At 34.2% G+C, this 26,397-nt stretch overlaps 3 protein-coding genes across 15 annotated transcripts; 2 read left to right on the top strand and 1 right to left on the bottom strand.

The window, feature by feature from the left end:
- The first annotated feature begins 1,030 nt into the window (after nt 1-1,030).
- LOC123881427 (serine/threonine-protein kinase/endoribonuclease IRE1a-like) lies at nt 1,031-8,232 on the top strand. Of its 2 annotated transcripts, none has more exons than XM_045930118.1 (7): nt 1,031-1,191; nt 1,755-2,001; nt 2,619-3,961; nt 4,751-4,923; nt 5,849-6,095; nt 6,479-6,782; nt 7,735-8,232. In XM_045930118.1, exons 1-7 carry the CDS (start codon nt 1,070-1,072, stop codon nt 7,882-7,884), a joined length of 2,586 nt encoding a protein of 861 aa, XP_045786074.1. In that variant the 5' UTR covers nt 1,031-1,069; the 3' UTR covers nt 7,885-8,232. The 2 variants fall into 2 exon arrangements, with proteins under 2 accessions (XP_045786074.1, XP_045786075.1); XM_045930119.1 differs by having other exon boundaries at nt 1,034-1,191; nt 7,742-8,197.
- A 54-nt stretch (nt 8,233-8,286) lies between these two features.
- On the bottom strand, nt 8,287-13,850 carry LOC123881426 (glutamate receptor 3.6-like). Of its 12 annotated transcripts, XR_006799461.1 has the most exons (9): nt 13,295-13,807; nt 12,572-12,889; nt 10,789-12,140; nt 10,426-10,703; nt 10,216-10,247; nt 9,712-10,118; nt 9,416-9,480; nt 9,258-9,336; nt 9,056-9,159 (listed from the first exon to the last, which is right to left on the bottom strand). XR_006799461.1 is itself a non-coding variant. In XM_045930111.1 (7 exons), the coding sequence occupies exons 2-7, from the start codon at nt 12,837-12,839 to the stop codon at nt 8,677-8,679; spliced, it is 2,820 nt and encodes a 939-aa protein (XP_045786067.1). In that variant the 5' UTR covers nt 12,840-12,889; nt 13,295-13,850; the 3' UTR covers nt 8,287-8,676. The 12 variants fall into 12 exon arrangements, 11 of the variants coding, with proteins under 11 accessions (XP_045786067.1, XP_045786068.1, XP_045786062.1 ...); XM_045930111.1 differs by lacking the exons at nt 9,258-9,336; nt 9,416-9,480 and having other exon boundaries at nt 8,287-9,159; nt 13,295-13,850; XM_045930112.1 differs by lacking the exons at nt 9,258-9,336; nt 9,416-9,480 and having other exon boundaries at nt 8,287-9,159; nt 12,572-12,877; nt 13,295-13,841.
- Nucleotides 13,851-21,459: 7,609 nt separating this feature from the next.
- LOC123881425 (amino acid transporter AVT3B-like) lies at nt 21,460-23,216 on the top strand. The gene has a single exon (XM_045930105.1). It carries the CDS (start codon nt 21,515-21,517, stop codon nt 22,742-22,744), a length of 1,230 nt encoding a protein of 409 aa, XP_045786061.1. The 5' UTR covers nt 21,460-21,514; the 3' UTR covers nt 22,745-23,216.
- Nucleotides 23,217-26,397: the final 3,181 nt, after the last annotated feature.

Here is a 26,397-nt window from a genome sequence, read left to right as displayed (position 1 = left end):
CAGTTGCGTACCTTTGGTTTAATTTTTTTTTTATGATACAACGTTTTTTCTTTTTAAATTTCAAAATATATTATATGAATATTAAAATTGCAATTTATAAAGTCGGATAACATAATAAACGTAAAAAACTAAATTAAAATTTAAAATAGTAAAATATAGTATGTTTTTTGACGCATTAATAAAATACTCTATACTCCAATGGAATGTTGTGAAAAAAATAATTTGTGAAAAATAAAAATGAATCAACGTGGTTGTGATATTCAGTGGCGTCTCCGAGTTTTTGGAGGCTCTGTGTGAAATATGAAAGTGACCCTTTAATAAAACAAAAATAAACGTAATTGACTTTGGGAGAAAAAGAATGATGGAAATTGAGAAATTATGTGAGTTGAATTGGGAAACACAATTAAAATAGTAAAATTGTGATTTTTAATTTCAAATTTTAGAAACACTAACTTGTAAAATTTAGTTTTTACATTTGTTTCAACTTTAATAGAGTTTTTGAGAATAGAAGTAGTCAAGGAGGAGTAGGTTAAAGCTGCCGGTGATGGTGGCAGGTCGACGCTGGTGGTGGTGGTGGATTAATGAAGTTTTTGAGAATAGAAGGAGGAGTTAGTTTCTTGTTTTGATGTTTTGATTTTGATCGTACATTATACGTTTCTCTTCTCTACTACTTTTTTTTTTCTTAGAAAAACGGGTTGAGCCTTACAACATGTTATAACATAAATAATTAATTTTTACACCCCCTAACTTACTAATATTACTACCCTATAATTTTTTTTTGTGATCCTCATTTTTAAGAGATCTTGTGCCACGGCCCATGTCGCACATGGGCCTGCGCCGCCCTTGGTGATATTGGGATGAGGGTTAAGAAAAGCAACATTGCAACGTGACGTTTGTAGTTTGTATTGCTGCGCTGGTAGAGTAGAACTGTACAAGAATAAGAACAAGTTTGGAATCTTCGATGCTTTCTCTTGCTGTTTTCCTTCTTTCCTATTTCTTTCTTTCCTCTTTCTTTCTTTCTTTCTCCCTATTTTATTTCCATCCCATTCCACAATCCACACAAAAAACGATGAAACTTTTATTTCTCTTCATCTTTCTCCTCCTCTCGCTTCTCAATCAACAACACTGCTCCGTCGTCAACACCCTGTCTCGCTCACCTACATCACGTTCCATTCTCTCTCTTCCTCCTCCGTCAGTTCCTAATTAACTCTTTTTAATTCTCTATTTTTCATTTTCTTCTTTCTTTTTTTATTTTTATTTATTATTTATCAACATGTTTCAAATTTCAATACACATCAAAATAAATAGGAGTGCTAGCAACATACTCTTTAACAAATACACTCTCTTGGTTAAAATTTATATGAGTCCCATAAATATTACATGAGTCCACATTTTTTTATGGGTCTCATAAATATTATTTATCAACATGTTTCAAATTTCAATACACATCAACTATTCATAAACTATTCATAAATGAGGAGTGCTAGCGACATACATTTTTAACAAACACACTCTTTTCTATTGGTTAAAATTTATATAGGTCCCATAAATGTTATATGGGTCAACATTTTTTTATGGGACCCATGTGAATTTAAATCAACAAAAGAGAATGTGTTGGAGTGTCTTTGTTAAAGAGTGTGTTGCTAGCATTATTCTTCATAAATTTATTCATGCAAAATTCATTGCTATAATCTGAGAAATTAAAAGTGGCGGGAAACACATGTTTCAAATTTGTGAAATGTTTTTAATGACAGCAAGGCAGCAACTACAGCACTGGTTGCTGCACTAGATGGAACCATGTATTTGGTGGCCAGCCAGGAGAATGGTGCCGTGAGGGTAATATGGTCATTCTCTACAGGATCACCGATCTACAGTTCGTATCAAGCTCCAATCAATAAGGACCGTGGTAAAACAAATACATCTTCAGCACCAACTAGTGGGTTCGTGGAGTGTGGGGATGATTGGTCTTTGTACATGCACGACAAGATCCTCGGTAAAATGGTATTTGTCTCTTTACGTATATTATATATGTTTGAAGTTGAACATTGTAATTGTTGTATTCATGGATTTTGTAAAGTGATGGTGTTTTGGCGGTGATTTCATGAATTTAACTGTTGCATTAGGAAGTTACCCTTGTTCTTGATTGAATATGGATGAAAATTTTGCAGTTTATGTTTTGCATTTAATCAGAATGGCATACAAAGTGGTAGGAATCCCAAAATAGAATTCTGTTTCAAGATATTGTTATCGAATTAAGAAGTTAGCTCCAAGAGATATTACAAATTTACAATGATGAGTCAGGTTGTTCATGTGGCATGTTGGTTTTGAGTAATGTTGCAGTTGTTACCAAGTCCAACAATAGACCTAATTCAACAGATAATTTCTTTCTCATCCTGCATTGTTCAGAAAATTTCTGTTATGGCATGTAACCAACAATACCATATTCTAATACTTCTCCTAATGATATCAACAACATAGCGGGTTCTTTTTCTTATTATAAAAAAGTATACTATATTCATTGGCAATTTGTTTCAAGGTTATGTTTAGCTAAGTGCCATTATTTTTTTGAGGAATTCTGAGCTTGATGCTCTTTTGATTGTTTATCATGCTGTATGCAGAGATTGTCAGAATCTATTGGAGAATTTGTACATCGTGCACCTATCATTTCAGATGACGGAACTGCTATATTTGGATACAAAGAAGACAGTCTGTTTGAAGTTGAAGCTAAAACTGGGTCGATCATTCAAATTCACGCTAAATCTGATCCTGGTAATGCTTCTGCACCTCTGAGAGATGACAGGCTGAGTGCTAAAAATATCATCACTGAAGATAATAAGGATCTTGCTGATCCTAAGAAGCTAAATTCATCACAGCCGCTGCTCATGCTTTTTAGGAAAGATTATACTCTGAAGTCTGTTAACACCAGCTCGAAAATAGTATTGTGGAATTTGACAGTAACTGAATTTGAAGCTGTATTATTATGCCAACACACTACAGTTGATGTAGAGGATGAAATTCCTTCTGACAGGGGCCTCAATTTTGCGATGCCTTACCCATGTCAAGAGATGCAAAACGTCTTTCGCCTGAAAAAGAATTTTCTGTTAGAACCTTTAATCACTGAAAGTTTACCTGGGCCTTTTTATGGTTATGATGGTATTATCACATTTCTTCCTACGCCTTTGCCATATTCTATGCCTTATCTGCAACAAAATAATGATAAGGCATATAAACTCCCTCAGCCTCTCATTGAGATTACTTCACCAGGTGATGTTTATTTGAACAAGAGTGGATGGTCAACTCCATTACATCTTATAGTGCTTACGGTCTTTCTTCTGGTGTCGGGCTTTTCAGTCATCTGCTTTCTTACGGTGAAGGTGGTTAAGAATCAAGATATACCAAAGGACCAAAACAGAGAGTATGAATTGAAAAGTTCACCTGCAAAGAGAAAGAAGAGAAAGAAAATGCACAAGTCAGGAAAGAACAGCGACACTATTGATAAAATGGAAAACTATCTTTCTTCAGAAGATGAAGACGCACTGACACGAAACGATACTAATAGAGAAGAATGGGAGAACTTTAATCAAGTTGATGAAGGTTTTGATGGACGGAAAATTGGTAAATTATTCGTTTCAAATGAAGAGATTGCTAAGGGAAGCAATGGTACAATTGTACTGGACGGAAGATATGAAGGTCGACCAGTTGCAGTTAAGCGTCTTGTCAAAGCTCATCACAAGGTAGCCTATAAAGAAATCCGAAACCTCATTGTGTCTGACCGTCATCCAAACATTGTCCGATGGCATGGGGTGGAGTATGATCAAGATTTTATTTACCTTGCACTGGAACGTTGTACTTGCAACTTGGATGATTTGATAAAGGGCCAAATGGAGACAGGGAAGGATAATACGCAATATCTTTGGAAAGAAAATGGCTATCCATCAGCTCTATTGCTGAAATTGATGAGGTTGATATTATTTCTTCTTGATTTACTGATTTATTAAAAGACACATTCAACCAAAAGATAATACCAATAGACATATGATATTGCAATTTTCTTATTTCTTTCGCATTCAACTCTGAAAAAATTTGGTTAGTGAATGCTATTATACTAGATGTTGCGGACTAGATACTAGATTTTGCTGACTAGTGAGGTACTTGATGCATAGAGGAGAACGGTGGTGGTGTCTGTTAAGAACTCGCATGCACTTAATGTTTTAACTTTAACTCTTCAACTTTTAACAATGAACCTTCGTGGGACAGTTAATAAATTTAGTTTGAGATTTGAAACAATGGTTTTATACTGTAGCTTGGTTTTAGGCTTAGCAAATGATGTGTTGGATCATTGCTGCAAGTGAGAAAAGATAACTGTAAAAGAAAATGGGGATGTTGGATTTGACATCTAAGGGTGAGATAAATTGAGTAAATAGAAAATGAGGCAAAATTGGCTAGAATTATTTGGCAGTACAATGTATTAGTAGGATAATCCAAGGATGATTATAAAAAGGATGATAAGAGGGGACCTTGGATGACACAAAATGCAGGTAATAAAATATGGTAGTCCTGGTTGGAGGAAAGGAGGAAAGCATAATAGTGACTAGAAAAGGATGATTAAGAAAAAACCTATTTAGATTCCATCTGGATTCTTGTAGTTGATCCAAGTTGTTTGCTCTTGGTTGCCTACATTCTAAGTGTACTTTATGTTACACATTTTTATTATAAATTATAAACTAATTCCATTTTTTTTGTAACTTAGGGATATTGTTTCCGGGGTTGTTCATTTGCATGATCTAGGAATAATACATCGAGATTTGAAACCCCAAAATGTTCTAATAAACAACGAAAGATCCTTATGTGCAAAGCTTTCTGACATGGGCATTAGCAAACTTCTTCTTGAAAATATGTCCTCTTTGGGTCATAATGCTACTGGTAAGAACTTCTCAGAAGAATTAAAATTTATTAGCATTTCCTTGCATGTGCCATGGGAAGGGCCAATTATGTCTAGCATGAGATTAGCATCTGTAAATTACAATATGGCGATTGTTAGATATCTCTTAATATCTTTAGGGTATTTTAAATTTCTTGGTTTATCTTCAACATATCTTAGAAAATCAACAGCCAAATCTTTTTCTAAACTAGGGGGATTGACGATATGTATCAAATGATGACATAATGTCCTATCATGAATCATATTTAATCATAGACTATTAAAATGAAACCTCTCTTGATGGTTTGGCCTTGTTTTTCTTGGTCTTTCTACCTCCAACGGCTGGGTTATCCTCCTTATAGTCTACCCTACTTATTGGGGCCTCAACGAGTCTTTGCCATTCATGCTTGAGCTGAACCACCGAAGACAGATTCTGCTTTTACTATAATTATTGTGGTCTCAAGTCTCAACTAGTCATCTAATTGAGGAAAGTCTTATGAGTTGTTTTCTAATTTTATTCTTCTTCCTAATTTGTTTCCTTATTTAATTATGTTTGGTTTGATAAAATGCTTTTTATTTTTGTCTTACTGGCAATAATAATTACAAAATTATCATGTTTTCACTGCATTGTACAAGGCTTTAGAAAACAATATGAAATCAAGGATGCACTTCTATAATTATTACTGAAAAGGAATGAAAATAGAAAACATACAGGCTCTTAGGAGTTATTTCCTAATTTTCGTTTTCTTCTAAAATTTGTTTCCATATCGATCCAATCTAATGTTATTCAGAGTTGTTTCTCTCCTTTCTCTTTCCAAATTCATTTTTTAAAATTTTAAAAATAGGGCAGCCTGCTTTAGTCAAAGCCTACATTTAACTGATTTGTACTTAATGTTCTTGCACTAAGGTTTAATGGCTTAATTGCAGGTGGGGGAAGTTCTGGTTGGCAAGCCCCAGAGCAGCTTGATCAAGGGCGCCAAACACGGGCGGTTGATATGTTCAGTTTAGGATGTATTCTTTTTTTCTGTATGACTCGAGGAAGACATCCATTCGGACAACATATTGAACGTGATATCAATATCGTGAAAAATAAAAAAAATCTTTGCTTAGTGCAATTCATTCCGGAAGCTGAGGATCTTATTAGTTGTTTATTAAACCATGACCCTGATCTAAGGTAAATTTTTGTCATTCATTTTGTTTTTGGAGGATGACAATATACTTTACTCTTATTAGGAGCTTTGTATCCCTATATATAGGAGTTGGTACAGTCTTTTGTATTAAATTAGTATAAGTAAATCAATCATATTACACTTTTATCATATTTAAGTCCTTATTTTTTTCTTCTCCTTTTTTCTTTCTAAAAGTCAATATAATTTTAAAAATCATAAAGCAAATGTGTTAATTTTGTTGGTTGGCACTTTAGGGCATTCCACAATATAAGCATGGTCAGCCACTGAACTCTGTCATTTCTGCTGCTTCTCGTTATAAAGAATCACAAATATTATTTCGGTTTCAAATTAGCGATTTCATTTAAGAAATTATTTCCTTTATTTCCAGGCCAAAAGCAATTGAAGTATTGCACCATCCTTTTTTCTGGAGTTCCGAGACGAGACTTTCATTTTTACGTGACACCAGTGATAGGGTGGAACTGGAAGATAAAAATCTTAGTTCTGGTCTTTTGAGGGCGTTAGAAAGCATTGCCACAACAGCCTTAGGCGGTAAATGGGATGAAAATATGGAACCAGCTTTCATTGCTAACATTAGTCGTTACCGGCGTTATAAGTTTAACAGTGTTCGAGACTTGTTGCGGGTTATGAGAAACAAGCTAAATCATTATGGAGAATTGCCTCAAGAAATCCAGGTTCTTTTTTGGACTAGTAGCATTTAATAGATTTTTTATTTTTTCATTGTTTTTTATATGTAATAATCATGATGCAGCTTGCCATAACTTAAAAAGACATCTTGAAAGCTAAAATATAAATAACCAATCATAAAATTTAGTTATAGGTTTTAAATCGATGTGGCACGTGGGCAGGATTGGCGCTTAACTCAGCACCCAATTTGTATATATGGGAATAAATAACTCTGAATGATTCCAAAACCCAGGGTCAGGTTGGACACCCATTGGGTGGGTTCAACTTCAAGTTGCCTAGCAGATGAGATTTTTACTATTACTAATAAAGTTGGAACATTTATAGCCGAGCGGTATAAATGTTCATTGTCCAGAAACATGTATTTACAACTTTCGTTCACTCCTGACAAATTTGCAATAATTAATTCTCATGATATCCGAGGTCCCATATACGCATGTTGCATTACAGTATCCACCCAGACTATGTTTTTCAATTTTTACTGAATCAATTCCCAATATTTAAATTTAAACCGGTGGTACATTTTCATGGTAAAATCAAATTCCTTACATTCCATAAGATGGATGGTTTGTGACAAAAATGCTCAAAGCAGTCAGCATTCCAAACTTAGGTAGCATATTAAGGTTGTTGGTAGAGTTTATTTGGGCTTATCTTACTACTGATATTTGTGGAAATGTTTAGAATAGTTTTTGACATAATTCATAAGTTGTTTTCAGCTTATCTTTCATCCAAATACTTTCAAAGGATAATTAGAGGTATGGAAATACCTGAAGAACTAACATGTGAGGACCGAGACAAGTATCCTAAAACTATAATTATTCTTGTTACTTAAGTGTTTCACATGAAAAACAAATACTGATATCTAGTTGGACATCTTTACTTTAGGACATGAAAGCTATACATCCATATCTATGGCTTCTAACTTTTTTACCGGCTTTTCAGGAACTAGTTGGACCTGTTCCTGAAGGATTCAATGACTACTTTGCAAACCGATTCCCAAGACTCTTGATTGAAGTTTATAATGTTATATGCAAGCATTGCAAGGAGGAAGAGTGTTTTCAAAGGTATTTTAAAAATGATTTATTGCATTGACTTATTGTATGGCCTGAAAATAGATCATATGGGGAAGACCGGTTGCAGTATGGAGCAGAATAGCAAATTATGTCAATATTTTATTATAAAAAAAACAATGATATGTGTATATGTATGTATATATGGTCCCTGATCAATCTAATTTGCGCCTAGATTTCGTTTTTTCACCAATTTATCACAATTGAGTAGAAATATATTTCTGACTTCGTATCATGCTATCATGAACTGTTGATATTCAAATGTAATCTCTAGCATTAGAAGGTTTTAGTATATAAACTGAATATGTCAATTTATAACGCAAAGCCAAGTTAAGACACTCAAGCAATCATTTTGATTTGCTCTTTACCCTCTCAGAACTTAAAAATAATAGTCAAGTAAAATAAAATTGCCTAGATATATAAATGGTAAAAAGGCTTACATTGTGATATCAATTATACCAGAGACCTAACAATTTACTGTGCCGAGTAAATATTAGCTGTTATGCTACAACAAAGAGAATGGAGCCACCAATTGGTCTATTGCATTTTAAATAATAATGAGGTGACTCTGTTCTAAATTATATATTATATATACTACAGAAACCACAGGTAAGAATAAAAATTGCAAAGGGATCTTGTTCTATACCGACGCCCAGAAATTACACTACAGTCAGGCACAAGTTGATATATCCTACAAATATATTTACTCTAAGTAAAAGAAATGTAGTAGGAACCCAGCAGCTGCATTAGGGAATGCAGATTTGACTGCAGTGGATCCAAAATATTAGGGTAAAAGTAAACATGCAACAGTTGGTCAGACTTCATTAGCAGAATCAATTCTGTTTAATGATGTCGATGATCGAGACAAATCTTTATTGGAGATGATGTTGGATCCAACCTCACTTGTGCTTCTATATGACATCCTCTCCATTTGCCTTCTCTTGCGGCTCTTAACTGCATCTTCTTTTTCATCTACAAATGAAAGGAAAGTCCGCAGACGTGAAGATCCAGAACCATGGCCAGAAGACTCAAGTTCCTCTGGATTGTGTTTCTTGTACTGCCTCATGGTCTGAATAAGATATATTAGGAGAGCTAGGAAACATGCCAAACCGCAAACTAGATAGAGGCCCCAAAAGCTTTTGAGATTGAGTCTATCCACTTCAAGCTTTGCACCTTGTGATCGACAAGCACTGCTCAAAAGCCATTTGTCATGGATTCTTTGTAAATCTCCATTTTCTGCCAACTCTAAAATGGCAGTTGACAGGTCAACCGCTAATGGTGAGTCTGGTGGAAAGGCCTGAAGAAAAATTTATTACAAGAAATAGATAAAGACTACTACTATATCAGTTGATAAATTTGAACAAGGGAACCAACAATTAAGCATGGTAAATTAACCTTGAACTTTACTGTAATACTGACAAAACATAAAACTTTAAAATGGAGGGAAGATAGTGTCCCGACAACTTTTTTGTTCCTGTTTTAGAGTAACATGTTGAGCTGTTTCAGTAGTTAATATGTTCTGGTAAAACATAATCAAGTATAATGATCACAACCTGTTCAGTAAAACTCTTGAGTTGGCTTAGAGAAGCTTCCATTATCATCACCAAACATGGAATTTCTAGTAGACCACAAAAAAAGACTCTATTTAATATTATGAAATTGGGAATAAACTTGTAAGTTATGATTTGGCAGTAAACTTTTTTGTGGATTGGTTCTATTACGTGTCTACTGTAGGGGTCTTATAAGAAAACAGGAAGGCAAAAGAGAAAAGCATGTCGTAATTCCAAAATAAATTGTAAAGACCAACCACTAAAAAGACTATAAGGAGTATGTGAATGGAGGAACTTACATATCCCCAACCATTTCTGGTAAACTCTTGACCTACAATAGAAAAATCACACCGGCTTGAAAGGAAGAGCTCTATGTAAGCACGCTCGTTAATGTATGCAGCAACACCACCCTTTTGGGGACCTTTCTCCAGTGCTTTCATAGTTTCTTCAGGTGTTTTTAGAGGAACTAGTCTGGATTCATGAATACCGATTTCGTCAATTAAATATGACCGGGCAAAAGAACCCTGCATGTAACCAATGGGCTCTTTGCTATTTACTAAACTTTCAATTCCTTTTATAGGTGAAGAAAGTTGTTGCACTGTGAGGATTGACGTCAGGCTTGCAGTGTAACTCGAGTTGATTATTAGTACTACAAATAGCCATATAAGTAGCACAAAACGACCAAGAGTGCTTACAGTATTTTCCCCTACATTGTATAGAAAAGAGAAAATTGATTCACCCGAAGTCTCTATCACTTATATATGGATCATAAGTGTTTAAGAAGACAGAGAAACGAGACTTACTGTGAGCGAAGAACATAGTTGAAAAACTAAACCTGCCAATTAAAACACAAATAAGTTACAAACATGGAGCTATATGTAATTTCAGTTCGAAAACTGTAGTGTTGATATATAATTATTTCATGCATCAGTAACATAGGTTGAATTCGAAAAAGGTTCAATACGATGAGCCCGAGAAAAGTGAGGAGATAGAGAAAGACCAGTTTTGATTACCATAAAATTGTGGCTACTTGTTTTTTAGGAGGTCCCCTAAAATCATCATTCAGTCTATGCTCTAGAATCCAAACAACAGCTCCCACTAGTAGGAAAAAGATAGCTGTTACAGTCCACATCATTGGTGTAAATGGTGTCAGAAATGCCCAAGCATTGGAATCCGTCTTCTTAACCGATGCTACGACCACTAGACCAGACTCTATATATGGCTGAGTAAAATCCACCATCCTTGTTCTTTCTGTAGTAATTGTAATGTCACCTACTGCAGCATCAAAGACCTGTATGGTAAAGACACAAAAGTTGTCTCAGAAAAGTAACATAAAACATCCAAACTTTTGTAAAAATTAATGGAATGATACTCACCCCGGTAGTGATCAGGCGCACAAGCTCGGTGTTACTAGGATTACTTTGACCATCACCATATGGAATAAACTTATAGGGGACAGCATAGGGCAACAAGTTTACTGCAGAAAGAAATACATCAATGCAGAATCCCTTGAACGTGTCGGTGGATTGTACCTGAGAAACAAATTCGCGGTAACTAACCCTTTTCGGTACTCCGATTTTTAACATCTTTCCATTGTTTGGAAAAACCCAACCGCGAGGTCTCTGGGTTGTTTCACCTGGCCAAAACACAGTGAGTAGCTTTTGGTTTTCAATGGAACGATTAGGTGGTTTTGAATAAAGTGTTTCTGGAGGAACAATTGATAATCCAGAGTAATTAGACCAATAACCGATCCTGCGAGTCCCTGTTCCAATCACATTGATGATCTCATATGCTGGATTAGCAAGGTTTCCATCAGATGTATACCTGAATGGACCTGTTACACCAGTCATGTTAACCTCGTGAATACTTTTGCGCAACTGATTTCCTTCATTGAAGATTTTCACAGCATCAAGATGCAAGCTGTCTCCACTTATTTGTGATATCTTTGGATCGGGCGAAAATGTAATTCGGTTCCCTTGTTTGAAAAATGTATCAAGGGCACGAGCAAGAACGTAAACAGTATCATAAGCAAAGATACCATAAGTACTCAAACCAAGAGGACCGTTTCCCTCCTTTCCACTAGTCAAATTCGTCCACCTAGAAAAGAACGATCTTTTGAGCTTTGAATCTGGTATGTACATTCTTAGTGCAATAACTCCTTGCATGTTATCCATTTCTTCTGAAGAGAGAGGACTATCTATGTCAATAAAAGATGTGAGAAAAGTAGTAGCAATCCAAACATAACCATTTTGCATCATTCCAAGAGACTTTGCCACGCTCAACACTTTTGGACCCCAAGCAGTACTTGTGTGAAGAACTATAACCCGGGATTCTGCCAACGCCACCTGAACAAGCACATCAGTAATCTCCTCACTTGTTGCCTCAGGAGGCATCGGTGCTTTAAACGAGATCTTGCAACGTCTCTCAGCAAGCTTATCCCCTAACCCACCAATTCCATTCCTCCCATGGTCGTCATCACCATAGACTGCGATAACCTCTCTCCAACCAAAGTGGCTTATAATGTCTGCTATTGCAGTCATTTGAAAAATGTCATTGAAGGCAGTTCTAATGAAGAACGGGAATTGAAGCGAAGAAAGAGTAGGATCAGTTGCTGAAAATGATAACAGAGGAACCTGGAGTTCGTTTGCTATATGAGATATGACATGAGCTGTTGTAGAGGTCTGTGGACCGATAATGGCCACAGTGTGTGTCGCCATGAGCTGCAACGCTGTTTACAATTACAATGTATTAAATACAATAACCATAATTTGTTAGACTTAGGGTCTGTTTGGATTGACCTATTCTATATTATCTACTGACATAAGTACTTGTGAGATAGTTTGAGAGAGCTTATGGAGACAACTTATGACATGTCTATAAACTATTTTCAGCTTATCTCTATAAGCTCTCAAAAATAGCATATGAAAATAGCTTATAGGTTAAATCAAAACATTTTGACTTTATTTTATATTTTGTTATCAAAATGACTTAAACATAAACACTTATATGATAAGCAATTATGCCATAAGCGCTTAATTAAGTTATTTACCCAAACAGAGCCCAAGACGTAACTAGCATACCTGAAAACGAAGTCATTTGTCTAACAGTAAAAGTTAATTTTTTAACAAACAAAAAAAAGAGGGATTATGATGGGTGTACCCTCAGCAATGCTCAAAAAGCCTCTATATTTGGAATCTTCTTGCAGTGAGAGATTCAACTTAGTATTACCAAGAATAGAAGGATCAGAATTTATATCAGCAACCGCAGCTTCTACCGCAATTTTCACTATTCTACCAACACTGGTATTGAAAGAGTAGAGAACCCCAATATTTACAACTGGAGGTACTGTGGAATTATCCAAGCCAACCACACTTGAAGAGAACAAATTGGAGACAAGCATCAACAGTACAATCCAAACTCTAATCATAGTTGCAATTTCCTATTGAAAAGCTAGTAACAATCACCCTGCTCAAGAAACTGTCAGAAAAATAAATCACCTGCTCAAGAAACAAGTAAAGAAACAACTTCAAAAAAAAAAAAAAAAAACTTCAACAAATACAAAACAAAAATGAAAAAAGTATAAAGTAAACCACTCATCCCAGAAAGGATGCATATATATTACTCACAAACTTAAGCTTGAAAAAAAAAAAAAAACAGCACAACTCTAGATTTTTTTCATGCCCCATTTTTACACTCACCTTTTTTTCTATCTATTTTTGGAAGTTAATAACATAATTACAGATGCAAAGCACATATCATACTCAACCAACGTGGGAGAGAATAAAGCAATAAAGTGGCTCTCATTATTATAGCAAAAAGTATCAAATTTTAAAGGGGAATAATAATTCAAGAACATAACTTTACTCAAAAAGATTAATGTACCTGTAGTTTGGATAGCTGAGACCAACATTTAGCAGCAAAATGATGCAGAAAACTTTATGTTCTCTTCAATTTTGAGCATAGAAATAGAAACTTTACATACCCATATGAAGAAAAAAAAATCAACTTTACTATACCCAGTTGAAAAAATATCAATTTTTGGAAACCTGAACATTAATAAAACGTGGAAAGAAACACTAAATAAAGAAAATGATAGATCTTAAAAAAGGACTGTTTTGTGTGGAAAATATGAATTGAATGAATGGTACCCACTTTGAGAGAGGTAGGTGTTGCTATTATGGCTGTTGCTTTCACTTTTGATTCTTGTTTTCACAAAGCCAATAGCATCAAATTTTTTGGAACAGTGAAAGGTTCCAGTAAGGAAATATCTTCATTCACTTGAAGACAATAATGAAGAATGCCACTCTGCACAACAAAATCATAGGCATATGTTTCTTTGGTAACTTTGATCAAAATTATCCACTTGTGTGTGAAAACGACAAAAGGACAAAGAGTAGTTGCCATGAAGTTGATGTCAATTGCTGAATGCAGGGTGGATAAATTATTCTGATGGCTGAACAACTTTTATTGTTATAATAGTATTAATAATAAGGGTATGCTAACTAGTGCCCCGGAGCACTAGTTAAGGATAAAAAAAAAGTAATTTTTGCATTAAAAATGACACTTTTTATACTTTACAAATATTGACTACACAAATTTCAATGTAATTTTACTATAATTAGTATCCTTAACTAGTGCCCCGGGGCACTGGTTAGCATTTTCCTAATAATAGGGAATAATAATAATAATAATTATTATTATTATTATTATTAATGACAGTAAAATCTAAGGTTTATGTATGGTTGGATCTTCTGACAGTCTTAATCATGGTTCCTATTTCAACCGTGGTTAATGTATTGTTCAAATGTGGTTGGATTTTTTAATTGCATTTATATAGAAGTGATGTTTTGGATATCTTAGAAATATTTACAAAGACAAAGGGAAATTTAAATTTATACACTAACTGTGAGGATATAGGGCTAAAGTAGTGATGTCAGGGGGAAAGGATCCTCTTCAGTTTTAATGACAGCTATTAGATCATCCTGTCTCTTATTTTTATATTTTTAAATTTTTTATTGGAAGGTGATGATTTGACTGGATGGATTGTTCACGGGAGACAATTCGCTCCCGATGTCAGGACAATACGAAATTTATGGTTCATTTAGTTGTAAGGAAAGAAAGTGTGAAGGAAGGAAAACACGAAAATTATGAATGAATTTAAACTAATTCTTAATTCAAGTTTATTTCTCGATTTCGTGTTTTTCTTTATTCTCACTTTCTTTCTTTTCAACCAAACGAACCCTTAATACTTGGATATCAATAGTTTTTTAAAGTTTAGATGACTCAAATTTAATATTGATATTTTTAATTTGAAAATAAAAATAAAAAATTGTTTCTATCTGAACTATCTAATCAAGATCGGATGACTATCGATGTTCTTGACTGAATGCATCAAAATCCTAACCGCTCCAATTTCATACCCGGATGTTATGGTGAAGGATGAGATGGGGAGAGCAGAGAGGAAGAGATTTGGAATGGTTGAGGGTAAAGAGAGATGGAAGTGTGAGGATGGTGAGAAAAGAGATAGAGCGTACAAGAGAGAAGAGAGAGAAAAAAACTTCACAAATGAAAAAAATTGGGAAATCAATCATAAAACCAACCAATTGTTTGCATAAACCAGTTGTTTGCATAAATCCGCAATCATAAAACCAGTCAATTGTTTTGGAATGCCTTAGAGGGGTCCATATGAGACATTTGTCGAAGAATTATTGAATGAATGTAAAGCTAGAGGTGTCAACATGTTATTTGCTAATATCCAAAGATGTCAAGTGATCATTGAGCAATACCCCAAACATACCAATATTAGCACTGATCGTCCGTAAATGTAACTCGTTTAAGCAACTATTCAGAATTCCAAGAGCTCCTTGTAATGCTTGTTGTAAAATCCTCTGTTGAATCCAATACCTAATCATTCCTAACCGCTCCAATTTGATATCCTATCCAATACCTGATCATTTGAGGTGTACCCAATACTTAATCATACCTAGTACATGTACTTTTTCGTTTTACAAATATGCAGGCTTTAGAGTTTGTCACCACCTATGATTTGATTTCTAAACATGTGATTTATTTGGATTTTGGACAATTCTGAGACTATTTATAGTTGAAATGATTCTTTAGAAATCAGAAATGATTCTCTCTTCAGTCTCTTGTCATGAACGGTGTGAAAAACAAGATAGGAGTATTAAGACTTGGGTTTAAGACTGTCAAAATAAAGAGTTATATAGTAGAATTTTCCTATATATCATACTTCATCTGTCCCAAAATATAAGCAAAATGAGTCGAGGAAATTTGATGTATATAGGTGATTCAAAATTAGGACCAAATACATTCACTTTTATTGATCAACTTTTGTTTATATTTGTAATGGAATGAGTATATAAATATGATTATCGTAGTATTATATTGAAAATTTTATAGTGAATATATCCTACTAATTAAAGTGGAGAAACAATTGATATTATAAGAGTACGTGATTAACATGGATATATAAGAATTTTTTCTTTATTCAATGTTTCTCCTTAAACTTCTAAAATTACTTTTTTGCGTCTTTAGAATTATTTGGAATTTGTTTTTTAAACTTAAAAAAATTCAAAAAGTTTTGGAATCTAGAGTTCAATTTTTTTTCTTTGTAATTTTAGTTTGTAGTTTTTTGTGCGCTTCTGATAGCACCAATAATTTGTACTGTCCTGATTGAACCGATATTTTCAGTGTTGATAGGTGAACCTAATGAAAGTGGAGTTGAAGTGGTTAATTGATCATATCTATAATTTCGTTTGTGTTTTATCGATGGTTATTGCTTCTTATGTTTTTATGTCAATCTTTGTGTTGGTATTTTGATTGGCTACATTTTGCAAAAGCCAACCAGCCAGATGCTGGACTGAGATGCTGTAGCATTATAGTACAGCATACTGATACTCTGTTTTCGTGCAGAATTTTTATTTCAAATCTGAGTCAAGATTTGCTCCAATTAAATATTCAAGCACGTGCGCCTGGGCAAAACGAGCCTTGCTCAGCAAGTTTTATTGAAGTCGGCTGAAGGAACATTATTTAAAACAAAAATATAATTATATTATATTTTTGCGTTTTTTTTGTTTGGAACAACATGAATTATATTTCTAAAAATAATTTAGGGTTGGGCCGCAATTCCTACAGCTGTACATGTCTGAAGACCTAACTTGGACATCAAGACAATTGAAGACTATAAATATGTGAAGCCTCAAGCTATTCTACTCATGTATTCTAAACCGTGTTTTTTACAAAGTGTGAGTTTTTAAGGTTTAGAGTTTGTGTCTTTTGTCAGCCTTTCTTGTGTCACTTTGATGCAAGTTTAGGACTGTGTTTTTATTGTTAATTGTAAGCTACTCCTAAGCTTTTAAGCACGGAGTTAGTGTGTGTGATTCACTCATAAGCTTTTAAGCAAGAGTGTGGTCTAGTTTCTAGGAGAGTATCTCCATCCTGATTATTGTTATTGACAACAACATAGTATGTGTTGTTAGAGGGAATTTGGGACAGGGTCTCATTATCTAAGAGGTTCTTAGGTAGGATTGCACGGGTAGTGTCTAGGTGATAAGTCAAGTACCGGGTGTTGGTCGAGGGCTTTGAACTAGAGCTATTATAGTGGATTCATTCCTGGATTGGTATCCCCCAAAGTAGGTGACGTTGCACTGAACTGGGTTAACAATTACCTGTCTTATTTATTGTTCTGCAATTTATTTATTTATTTACTGTGTTCTGCGACTGTCTTGCTGCAACGTGTGCTATAGCATCTTGTGCAGCATTGTGTTCACTGCGTGCCAGATTTCAATTGGTATCAGAGCAGGCACCCTTTCTGGTTATAGGGTGAGCTCTAGGGAGAATGTCTGGCAACATGGAAAAAGAAGGAGGGCTTGTAAGCAGACCACCGCTTCTAGTTGGTGTCTCCAACTATGATTATTGGAAATCACGCATGATTGCTTTCCTAAAATCTATGGATAGCAAAACTTGGAAGGCTGTTCTGAAAGGATGGGACCCCCCTGTGGTCATAGACAAGGATGGAAAGCCAACACTTGAACTAAAAGCTGAGGAGGACTGGTCTAAAGAAGAGGATGAGCTTGCTTTGGGAAACTCAAAAGCATTATATGCATTATACAATGGGGTAGACAAACACATCTTCAAACTGATCAAAAAATGTGTCTCAGCAAAGGAAGCTTGGAAGATTCTTGAAACTGTTCATGAAGGTACTCCTCAGGTAAAAATGTCTAAATTACAGATTCTTACTACTCAGTTTGAAAATTTACGTATGAAGGAGGAGGAAACAATTCAAGATTTTCATATGACTATTCTAGACTATGATAATCAATTTGATGCTTTGGGAGAGAAAATTCCCGAAGAAAAGTTAGTAAGAAAAATGCTTAGATCACTTCCAAAGAAATTTGATATGAAAGTCACAGCTATGGAAGAAGCCAAAAACATATCTCAGATGAAGCTGGATGAACTGGTTGGATCACTCCAAACTTATGAAAGTGTTGCAAATGGAAGAAGTGAAAAGAAAAATAAGAGCATTGCCTTCTCATCTAAAAATAATGAAGAAGAACTGGAGGATGAAGAAGAATCTAATGAGACTATTTCTGAGGCCATGGTGTTATTGGGAAAACAATTCAACAAAGTTCTAAAACGAATGGATAAGAGACCCAGATCAAATTTCAAAAACAATGCTCCAGGCACTATGCGCAGCAATGAAAATCAAGGAAAACCAAAAGGTGAGGAAAAATCAAGCTTAAACAGAAACATTCGATGTCATGAATGTGAAGGATATGGCCACATCAGACCTGAGTGTCCAACATATCAGAAGAGAACAAAGAAAGGGCTAACTGTCAGTTGGTCTGAGGATGATGACTCAGAAGATGATACAGCATCTGTAACTGCTAAACATATCTCAGTCTTAACAGGTATTGTTACATCTGATACATAATCTGATGATGGAGAGGTAACCTATGAAGAGCTTGCTGAATCCTACAAGGAACTTTGTCTTAAGAGTGAAGAAATCTGCAGGGTTATTGAGAAACAAAAGGTAACCATCAATGAGTTAAAAGCAGAAAAATCTGAGAATATCTCAAAGATGGAGGAACTTCAAAAGAAGGTAAATTATCTATCCTCTGATCTTGAAATCTGCAGGGTTATTGAGAAACAAAAGGTAACCATCAATGAGTTAAAAGCAGAAAAATTTGAGAATATCTCAAAGATGGAGGAACTTCAAAAGAAGGTAAATTATCTGTCCTCTGATCTTGAAGAAGCTAAGGAAGTCATTGAAAAATTAAATGCTGACATTTGGCGGTTGAGAAAATTCTCTGACATGTTGTATAAAGATGATGAGCATCTTGACAAACTTCATAAGGCTGATGGTCAACTGGAGGAAATCTTAGAGAAAAATGTTCGAAAGCCTAGGAATATTGGGCTTAGCTATGAGAATGTCAACAAATTCAAAAATTATAGTCCTGACCTCATGTACATGGATCCTAGAGAAACTCAAAAGCAAAGGATGCCTTATCAAAAGCCGCAGCATCATCAGCAGCATTCCATGTCAAGAAATAGAAGAAAACACCATGCGTGGAGATGTCATTACTGTGGTAGAAAAGGGCACATAAGGCCTTACTGCTACAAACTATATGGGTACCCTAACAGACGTCCTCAGCATAAACCTGTTTCCACAACTGTCTCTACTCAACAAGAATGGAAACCTAAAGGTGAAAATGAGAAGAAAAGTGATACAACTCAACCTGAAAAAGAGACTACTGCTCTGATTGCTCACACATCACTTAGAGCTTCATCAAGGGAAGACTGGTACTTCGATAGTGGCTGTTCAAGACACATGACCGGAATAAGTAAATTTCTTGTTGGTATAAAGTCTTATTCAACAAGCTTTGTAACCTTTGGTGATGGTGCAAAAGGAGAAATTGTTGGGATAGGGGAGCTCAGAAGTAATAGCTTGCCTAAACTAAACAATGTGCTGTTAGTAAGAGGATTGACTGCAAACTTGATAAGTATTAGTCAACTATGCGACCAAGGAATGAAAGTAAACTTCACCAAGTCTGAATGTTTGGTTACAAATAACGAAAGTGAGATTCTGATGAAAGGTGTCAGATCAAAAGACAACTGCTATCTATGGGTTCCCCAAGAAGAAACAAATATGTCAACATGCTTAATCACTAAAGAAGATGAAGTAAAACTATGGCACCAAAAGCTTGGTCATCTTAATCTAAGAAGCATGAAGAAAGCAATATCTAAAGAAGCCATCAGAGGACTGCCAAATCTCAAAATTGAAGAAGGTAGCATATGTGGAGATTGTCAGATTGGGAAACAAACCAAGATGCCACATCCAAAGCTGCAGCATCTTACCACCACCAGAGTTCTTGAACTTCTACACATGGACTTGAAGGGTCCTATGCAAACTGAAAGCTTGGGAGGTAAAAGGTACGCATATGTTGTTGTTGATGACTTTTCTAGATACACCTGGATAAATTTTATTAGAAAGAAATCAGAAACCTTTGATGTGTTCAAAGATCTATGTATTCAACTTCAAAGGGAGAAAAACAATGTTGTATTAAGGATCAGAAGTGATCATGGTAAGGAGTTTGAAAACTCCAGATTCTCCGACTTCTGTGCCTCTGAAGGCATCATACATGAATTCTCATCTCCCATTACACCACAACAAAATGGTGTAGTAGAAAGGAAAAATAGAACTATATTCAAGCACGTGCGCCTGGGCAAAACGAGCCTTGCTCAGCAAGTTTTATTGAAGTCGGCTGAAGGAACATTATTTAAAACAAAAATATAATTATATTATATTTTTGCGTTTTTTTTGTTTGGAACAACAGGAATTATATTTCTAAAAATAATTTAGGGTTGAGCCGCAATTCCTACAGCTGTACATGTCTGAAGACCTAACTTGGACATCAAGACAATTGAAGACTATAAATATGTGAAGCCTCAAGCTATTCTACTCATGTATTCTAAACCGTGTTTTTTACAAAGTGTGAGTTTTTAAGGTTTAGAGTTTGTGTCTTTTGTCAGCCTTTCTTGTGTCACTTTGATGCAAGTTTAGGACTGTGTTTTTATTGTTAATTGTAAGCTACTCCTAAGCTTTTAAGCACGGAGTTAGTGTGTGTGTTTCACTCATAAGCTTTTAAGCAAGAGTGTGGTCTAGTTTCTAGGAGAGTATCTTCATCCTGATTATTGTTATTGACAGCAACATAGTATGTGTTGTTAGAGGGAATTTGGGACAGGGTCTCATTATCTAAGAGGTTCTTAGGTAGGATTGCACGGGTAGTGTCTAGGTGATAAGTCAAGTACCGGGTGTTGGTCGAGGGCTTTGAACTAGAGCTATTATAGTGGATTCATTCCTGGATTGGTATCCCCCAAAGTAGGTGACGTTGCACTGAACTGGGTTAACAATTACCTGTCTTATTTATTGTTCTGCAATTTATTTATTTATTTATTGTGTTCTGCGACTGTCTTGCTGCAACGTGTGCTATAGCATCTTGTGCAGCATTGTGTTCACTGCGTGCCAAATTTCACTTTGCATGATAACTTTATGAATTTATATCATTTGAAGAGGTAAAAAAAATGTGTGTAAATAACAATGCTCTATATTTATGGATACACAATTTAACATCCAACACCCTATAAACATAAGTTTGGATTTTTTTAATCCTTATTTTTTCATGAAAAACAAACTAGATCAAGTGTGTATTTTGTAGGAATTCAAATACGGTATCATGTTTACTTTTGTATGTCCAAGTAACAAGAATATTATTTTATTACTTATTTGTCCAATGAAAGGGATACATCAATGCAATGCAAGATGACCCCAATATACAAATATCTCTAATGTTTAAGCCAATGATTAATGTTGTTGATGTTAATCCTTAATTAGTCAACTTACTATATTAGCATTTTCCAAACCTTAACTTAAGGTAACACCACATCCTCTTTCTTCCTAATTACATCAACAAAACATAATATAAAACATTCTCATTTTTGCATATTTGTATTTTGTTGTTGCTTCTTCTGCAATCAACTATCAATCTCTGTTGCAGAAGAAGCACACAACAAAACGCAACAATGGGGTATGGAGAAGAACAACACATCCCTCTTATTTCTTCTCCACCCCCTCTATCCTCAAAATTCAAAACCTTTGCAAACATCTTCATTTCAATTGTTGGTGCTGGTGTTCTTGGTCTCCCTTATAGTTTCAAGAAAACAGGATGGATCATGGGATTGCTCATGCTTTTCTCTGTTGCATTTCTAACTTACCATTGCATGATGCTCCTTATCCACACTCGTCGTAGGCTCGAATTAAACGTGGGGTTCCGCAAAATCAATTCTTTTGGTGATTTAGGCTATGCAACAAGTGGCCATTTTGGAAAAATTTGCATTGATATCATGATTTTGCTTTCTCAATGTGGTTTTTGTGTTAGCTACCTTATTTTCATCTCATCCACTTTGATACATCTTTCTAATCACAACACAAGTTCATCACTTTTTGGTTTAACACCAAAAGTTTTGTTTATATGGGCTTGTTTTCCTTTTCAATTGGGTTTGAATGCAATTCCAACTTTGACCCATTTAGCTCCTTTGAGTATATTTGCTGATGTTGTTGATATTGGAGCAATGGGAGTTGTAATTGTTGAGGATATTTTTGTCTTTTTAGAAAATAGGCCACCTTTGAAAACTTTTGGTGGTTTATCTGTTTTTCTATATGGTATAGGTGTGGCTGTTTATGCTTTTGAAGGTATAGGAATGGTTTTGCCTTTGGAATCAGAAGCAAAAGATAAAGATAAATTTGGTGGAATTTTAGGTTTGGGAATGATGTTAATTTCTTTGTTGTATGGAGGTTTTGCTACTTTAGGTTACTTTGCTTTTGGTGAAGAAACTCAAGGGATTATTACTACTAATCTAGGACATGGAATGTTAAGTGCTTTGGTACAATTGGGTCTTTGTATTAATCTCTTTTTTACTTTTCCAATGATGATGAATCCTGTTTATGAAGTTGTTGAGAGAAGATTTTGTGATTCTAAATATTGTTTGTGGCTAAGGTGGTTGTTGGTTTTTATGGTAACTTTGGTGGCACTTTTGGTTCCTAATTTTGCTGATTTTTTGTCACTAGTTGGGAGTAGTGTTTGTGTTGTTCTTAGCTTTGTGTTTCCTGCTTTGTTTCATTTTTTGGTGTTCAAAGATGAATTGGGTTGGAAATGTTTGATTTTGGATGGAGCAATTGTTGTGTTTGGAATTGTTATTGCAGTTAGTGGAACTTGGTCTTGCTTAATGGATATTTTTTCACCTAAGGCTTGATTAAAGGATAAAAAGTTTTGATCATGGTTTCAAATTGCAGTTCGCAACTGCAATTACTGCTACAATATAGAAGATTTTGAGGTCTCTGCAACGACATCACAAACTGCAACTTTTACCATATCAGCTGCATTTTTTGGCATTTTGTCACGTTAGAAAAATTCGCAACGTAATTACAACAACAACTGCATTTTAAAGTTGATGTTTTCTTGATGGAGCTAGAGACACCTCCAATCTGGATGTGTCAGACACCAGAACACCTTCGACCTGAAGCATCGGTGTTACATAGTTTATTATTAAAATTGAGGGTGGTCCACAACAAATCAGCCTATAATTTCTTTTGTTGCATTTTGTTGTTTTTGTAACAGTTGCAACATATTTTCTTAATATTTATGATAAGAAAATATATAAAGAGATTCATGATTTGTTTGAACTTTAATTCCATGAGAAATATAGTTCATTTACTTACTATCTTTGCTTATATTTGTGTTTTGTGCAATTTATAGCACACTGAATGAGCACCTGAGGCTGGGATGCATATGCAAATAACTAGGGAAAAAAAGACTTGAATGTGATAATAGGTTCAAAGATTTACTGAACTTTTATTTTTAAACAACAAAGAAGAATTATATATAAATTAGTTAAATTACAAGGGATACTAAATCCATATGGATATAATTTTTCGAAAAATTGATTTTGTCATTTAAAAAGATTTAGCGGCAAAGTTTATTGCTCACTTGTTAGTCTACCTAAACAAAATCCCCTTAATAAACTATTTACTCAAATATTTACTTAAACTAATTAATAAGTTGTCTGTAATTTCTCACAAGGTTCATTCATTTTTACATATGCATGTAAATAAATTGTATGAATCCATGTATACGGCTGGGAGAGCTGAACCATTCAAATTTCAAATATAGTTTAATTACCTTTTTTTTTTACAAAAAAAAAAGGTTAAATTATTAGTACTAAAAAATTTAAGTAAATCCTCAAAAAATTTTTTTTTTAAGTAAATATAAGCTTGATGTTTCTGAATGTTATTACCATTTCTTGTTGTAAGTGAATTATCTTCTTTTAACCGTTTTTCTTAATATGCAAGATTCAAAAGTCAAAAAACATCATTTTAATATAAATGTCCACACTTTCCATCATTTTAGAATCCAACCTGAAATTTTAGGATTTTATATGTTCAAGTTTTAAAATCGAACACCCATTATACATGTTTAAGATTTAAGGATTTTACACGGTAAAATTCTAGAACTTAAAACCTGTTTTTACTAAGACAATTATGTTTTTTTAAGTTATTTCAGATATTGACGCTCCTTGTGATTTTCCCACTTATGCGAAGTCAGTCAATGTTTAAAATTGAAAATTACGATGTTTCTAAAATTGTTGATCATTTCAACCACAAAACTAGAATTGTGGCAATGTCTAACTTCGCATCAGCAGGACAATCTTGTGGGGCATCAACATTTGAAGCACCGTAAACAACTTAGAAAACCATAATTGTCTCGGTAAAAAAAAAGTTTTAAGTTCTAGAATTCAAAACAGACTACTCAAGTTCTATAACTTACATATATTGTTCGAGTTTTAGAACTTGTGCGTGTAAAATCCTAATATTTTCAGATATGCATTGGAGATATTTGAGTTCCATAACTTAAATGTATAAATTACGGTTCAAGTTTTAGAACTTGAAGAAAATATTTTTAAAAATTCAGAGAGAGTGCGGGAGGCAAAAGAAATTTTCAAAAGAAAAAGGAGAACCATACATGTTACAAGCTTAGCACAATGTGGTAAAATAAAAGAAAGAAATGAGAAGTGAAGAGGAAAAAGGAAAAGCAAGCAAAAGTATAAAGACAGGAAGTGGTAGCAACTCCCTACCTTTTTCCAGATCCTGATTACCCCTCCTCACCTAAATTAACACAACTTGTTTCCCAAAATACCCATCAAACATGAAAACAATTGGAGAGAATTATCAAAACTTAAAATTGTACTATGTGCATGTTGGTTTCAATTTTGGAACAACCATAATTGATTCTAGACTAGATGTGTAGAATTGATTCTGGCTTGTTTGGTTTGTCAAAAGTATAATTGATTCTGCCTCTAGAATTGATTCTACTTGAAGCTAGAAATATTTTTACACTCAAATTCTTTGTTCAACTCACTTTTGTATAAATATATCCAAACATAAATCAATTCTGTCAAACTTAATTTTATCAAAATCGATTCTGTCATATATATATATATGATCCTTGCCCCCCCTTAAGCTAGCATCATAAGTGGTCCACCGTGGACAAATGATCTACCGAATATGAATTTTACAAAATTCGCTATTGGATTGAAAGTTTATATCGTATAGATCATCTATAAATTTTTTAATTTTTTTTTGAAAATCATTTGATATGTTATTGAGACCCATCAAAATTTACGTTATTTAATAAACCGTTAATCTTGATATGTCTCAATAACATATCAAATGATTTTCAATTTTTCTAAATTTTTCTATGGATGATCTATATGATCTAAACTTTCAATCCAACGATGGATTTTGTAAAATTCGTATTCGTTATAATGTTATTCGTGACTGGTCCACCATGGACCACTTGATGAAGTGGTCCATATTAGAATTTATCATATTTTAGTTAAACTATTTAATTGTAGTTTTGATAAAAATTGAAATATGATCGTCACAACATTTTAACATTTGATTTTTTTTTTAAATAAATTAAATCCTTCTTATGTTGAGTGGCATATTTAAATTATGCTAATTAATCAACTTTTTCTTTATCGAATTTAATGTCTAAATATTCTTTCTCTTTATTGAAAATGTGCAAAGAAATTGTATCGACATTGCCATAGCAAGAAGAATAATGTTAAAGTGGAGAACAAAATCTTTACTTGTGCAAAGGGTCACACTCATACAAAGACGATAAATGCACTCCCAACAACTGTAACAAAAGTGGCAGATGAGAGTAGAACCTCCCTTTATCAACAATTTCTTCATCTTAAACTCTCCCCTTTCTCATTTTTCTGAAAGAAATTCGAACAAATTTCGTGATTGAGTTATAAGAGGATCTATTATGACGGTACCATGACGGCGTTGAGCTAGTTACACACAATTTGAATTCACATTGCAATTGTAGTGTGATGCCGAAACAACATAAGCTTGCGACTACAATTTAGAACAACAATCATCATAAATTAAGATTATTATCTCTCATTAGTAAATGAATGGATAAAGCAAAGAAAAAAAAAAGATTATTATCCTTATTAGTAAACAATATTAAAAATAAAATCTTGCGTGTTATAAATTTTTAACATAAATTAATCACTGTTAAATAGCGGTTGAAACTTTGTAACTATAATACAGTATTCCAAAATAATAATACCTTTTTTTTTTTCATAGCCGCCACCTCCACCTTAACCTAGTTTTTTTTCTTGATCTACCAAGGAGGGGTGGTTTTAGGGTCAATTTTTGACCCAAAATCACCCCTCATAATTGTTTTTCCTTTTCTTTTTATTTAAATAAGTGATCTTCACATTGATCAAGTTTTTCTTTTGTGTTTTCTTTTTTGTGATTTCACCGTCTGAGTGCGGCGTTGTGTTGTTCGTCGTCTTGTGCGACGTTTTTGTTGTCCCGTATTGTTGCGGTGTTC

The sequence above is a fragment of the Trifolium pratense genome, linkage group LG4 (genome assembly GCF_020283565.1).
Source record: "Trifolium pratense cultivar HEN17-A07 linkage group LG4, ARS_RC_1.1, whole genome shotgun sequence".
NCBI classification, from domain to species: domain Eukaryota; kingdom Viridiplantae; phylum Streptophyta; class Magnoliopsida; order Fabales; family Fabaceae; genus Trifolium; species Trifolium pratense.
The sequence above is the reverse complement of the archived record's forward strand: the minus strand, read 5'-3'. Positions and strand labels throughout refer to the sequence as shown.

What these genes read in the sequence shown, in the direction of transcription:
- LOC123881427 (XM_045930118.1), top strand. Translation starts at nt 1,070, where the DNA reads ATGAAACTTTTATTTCTCTTCATCTTTCTCCTCCTCTCGCTTCTCAAT. An exon ending in TTTGGGTCATAATGCTACTG is followed by an intron (nt 4,924 to 5,848) that starts GTAAGAACTTCT and finishes GCTTAATTGCAG; the next exon opens with GTGGGGGAAGTTCTGGTTGG. An exon ending in AATTGCCTCAAGAAATCCAG is followed by an intron (nt 6,783 to 7,734) that starts GTTCTTTTTTGG and finishes CCGGCTTTTCAG; the next exon opens with GAACTAGTTGGACCTGTTCC.
- LOC123881426 (XM_045930111.1), bottom strand. Translation starts at nt 12,839, where the DNA reads ATGATTAGAGTTTGGATTGTACTGTTGATGCTTGTCTCCAATTTGTTC. An exon ending in CTTTTTGAGCATTGCTGAGG is followed by an intron (nt 12,141 to 12,571) that starts GTACACCCATCA and finishes AATTGTAAACAG; the next exon opens with CGTTGCAGCTCATGGCGACA. An exon ending in CAAGTAGCCACAATTTTATG is followed by an intron (nt 10,248 to 10,425) that starts GTAATCAAAACT and finishes TTTAATTGGCAG; the next exon opens with GTTTAGTTTTTCAACTATGT.
- LOC123881425 (XM_045930105.1), top strand. Translation starts at nt 21,515, where the DNA reads ATGGGGTATGGAGAAGAACAACACATCCCTCTTATTTCTTCTCCACCC.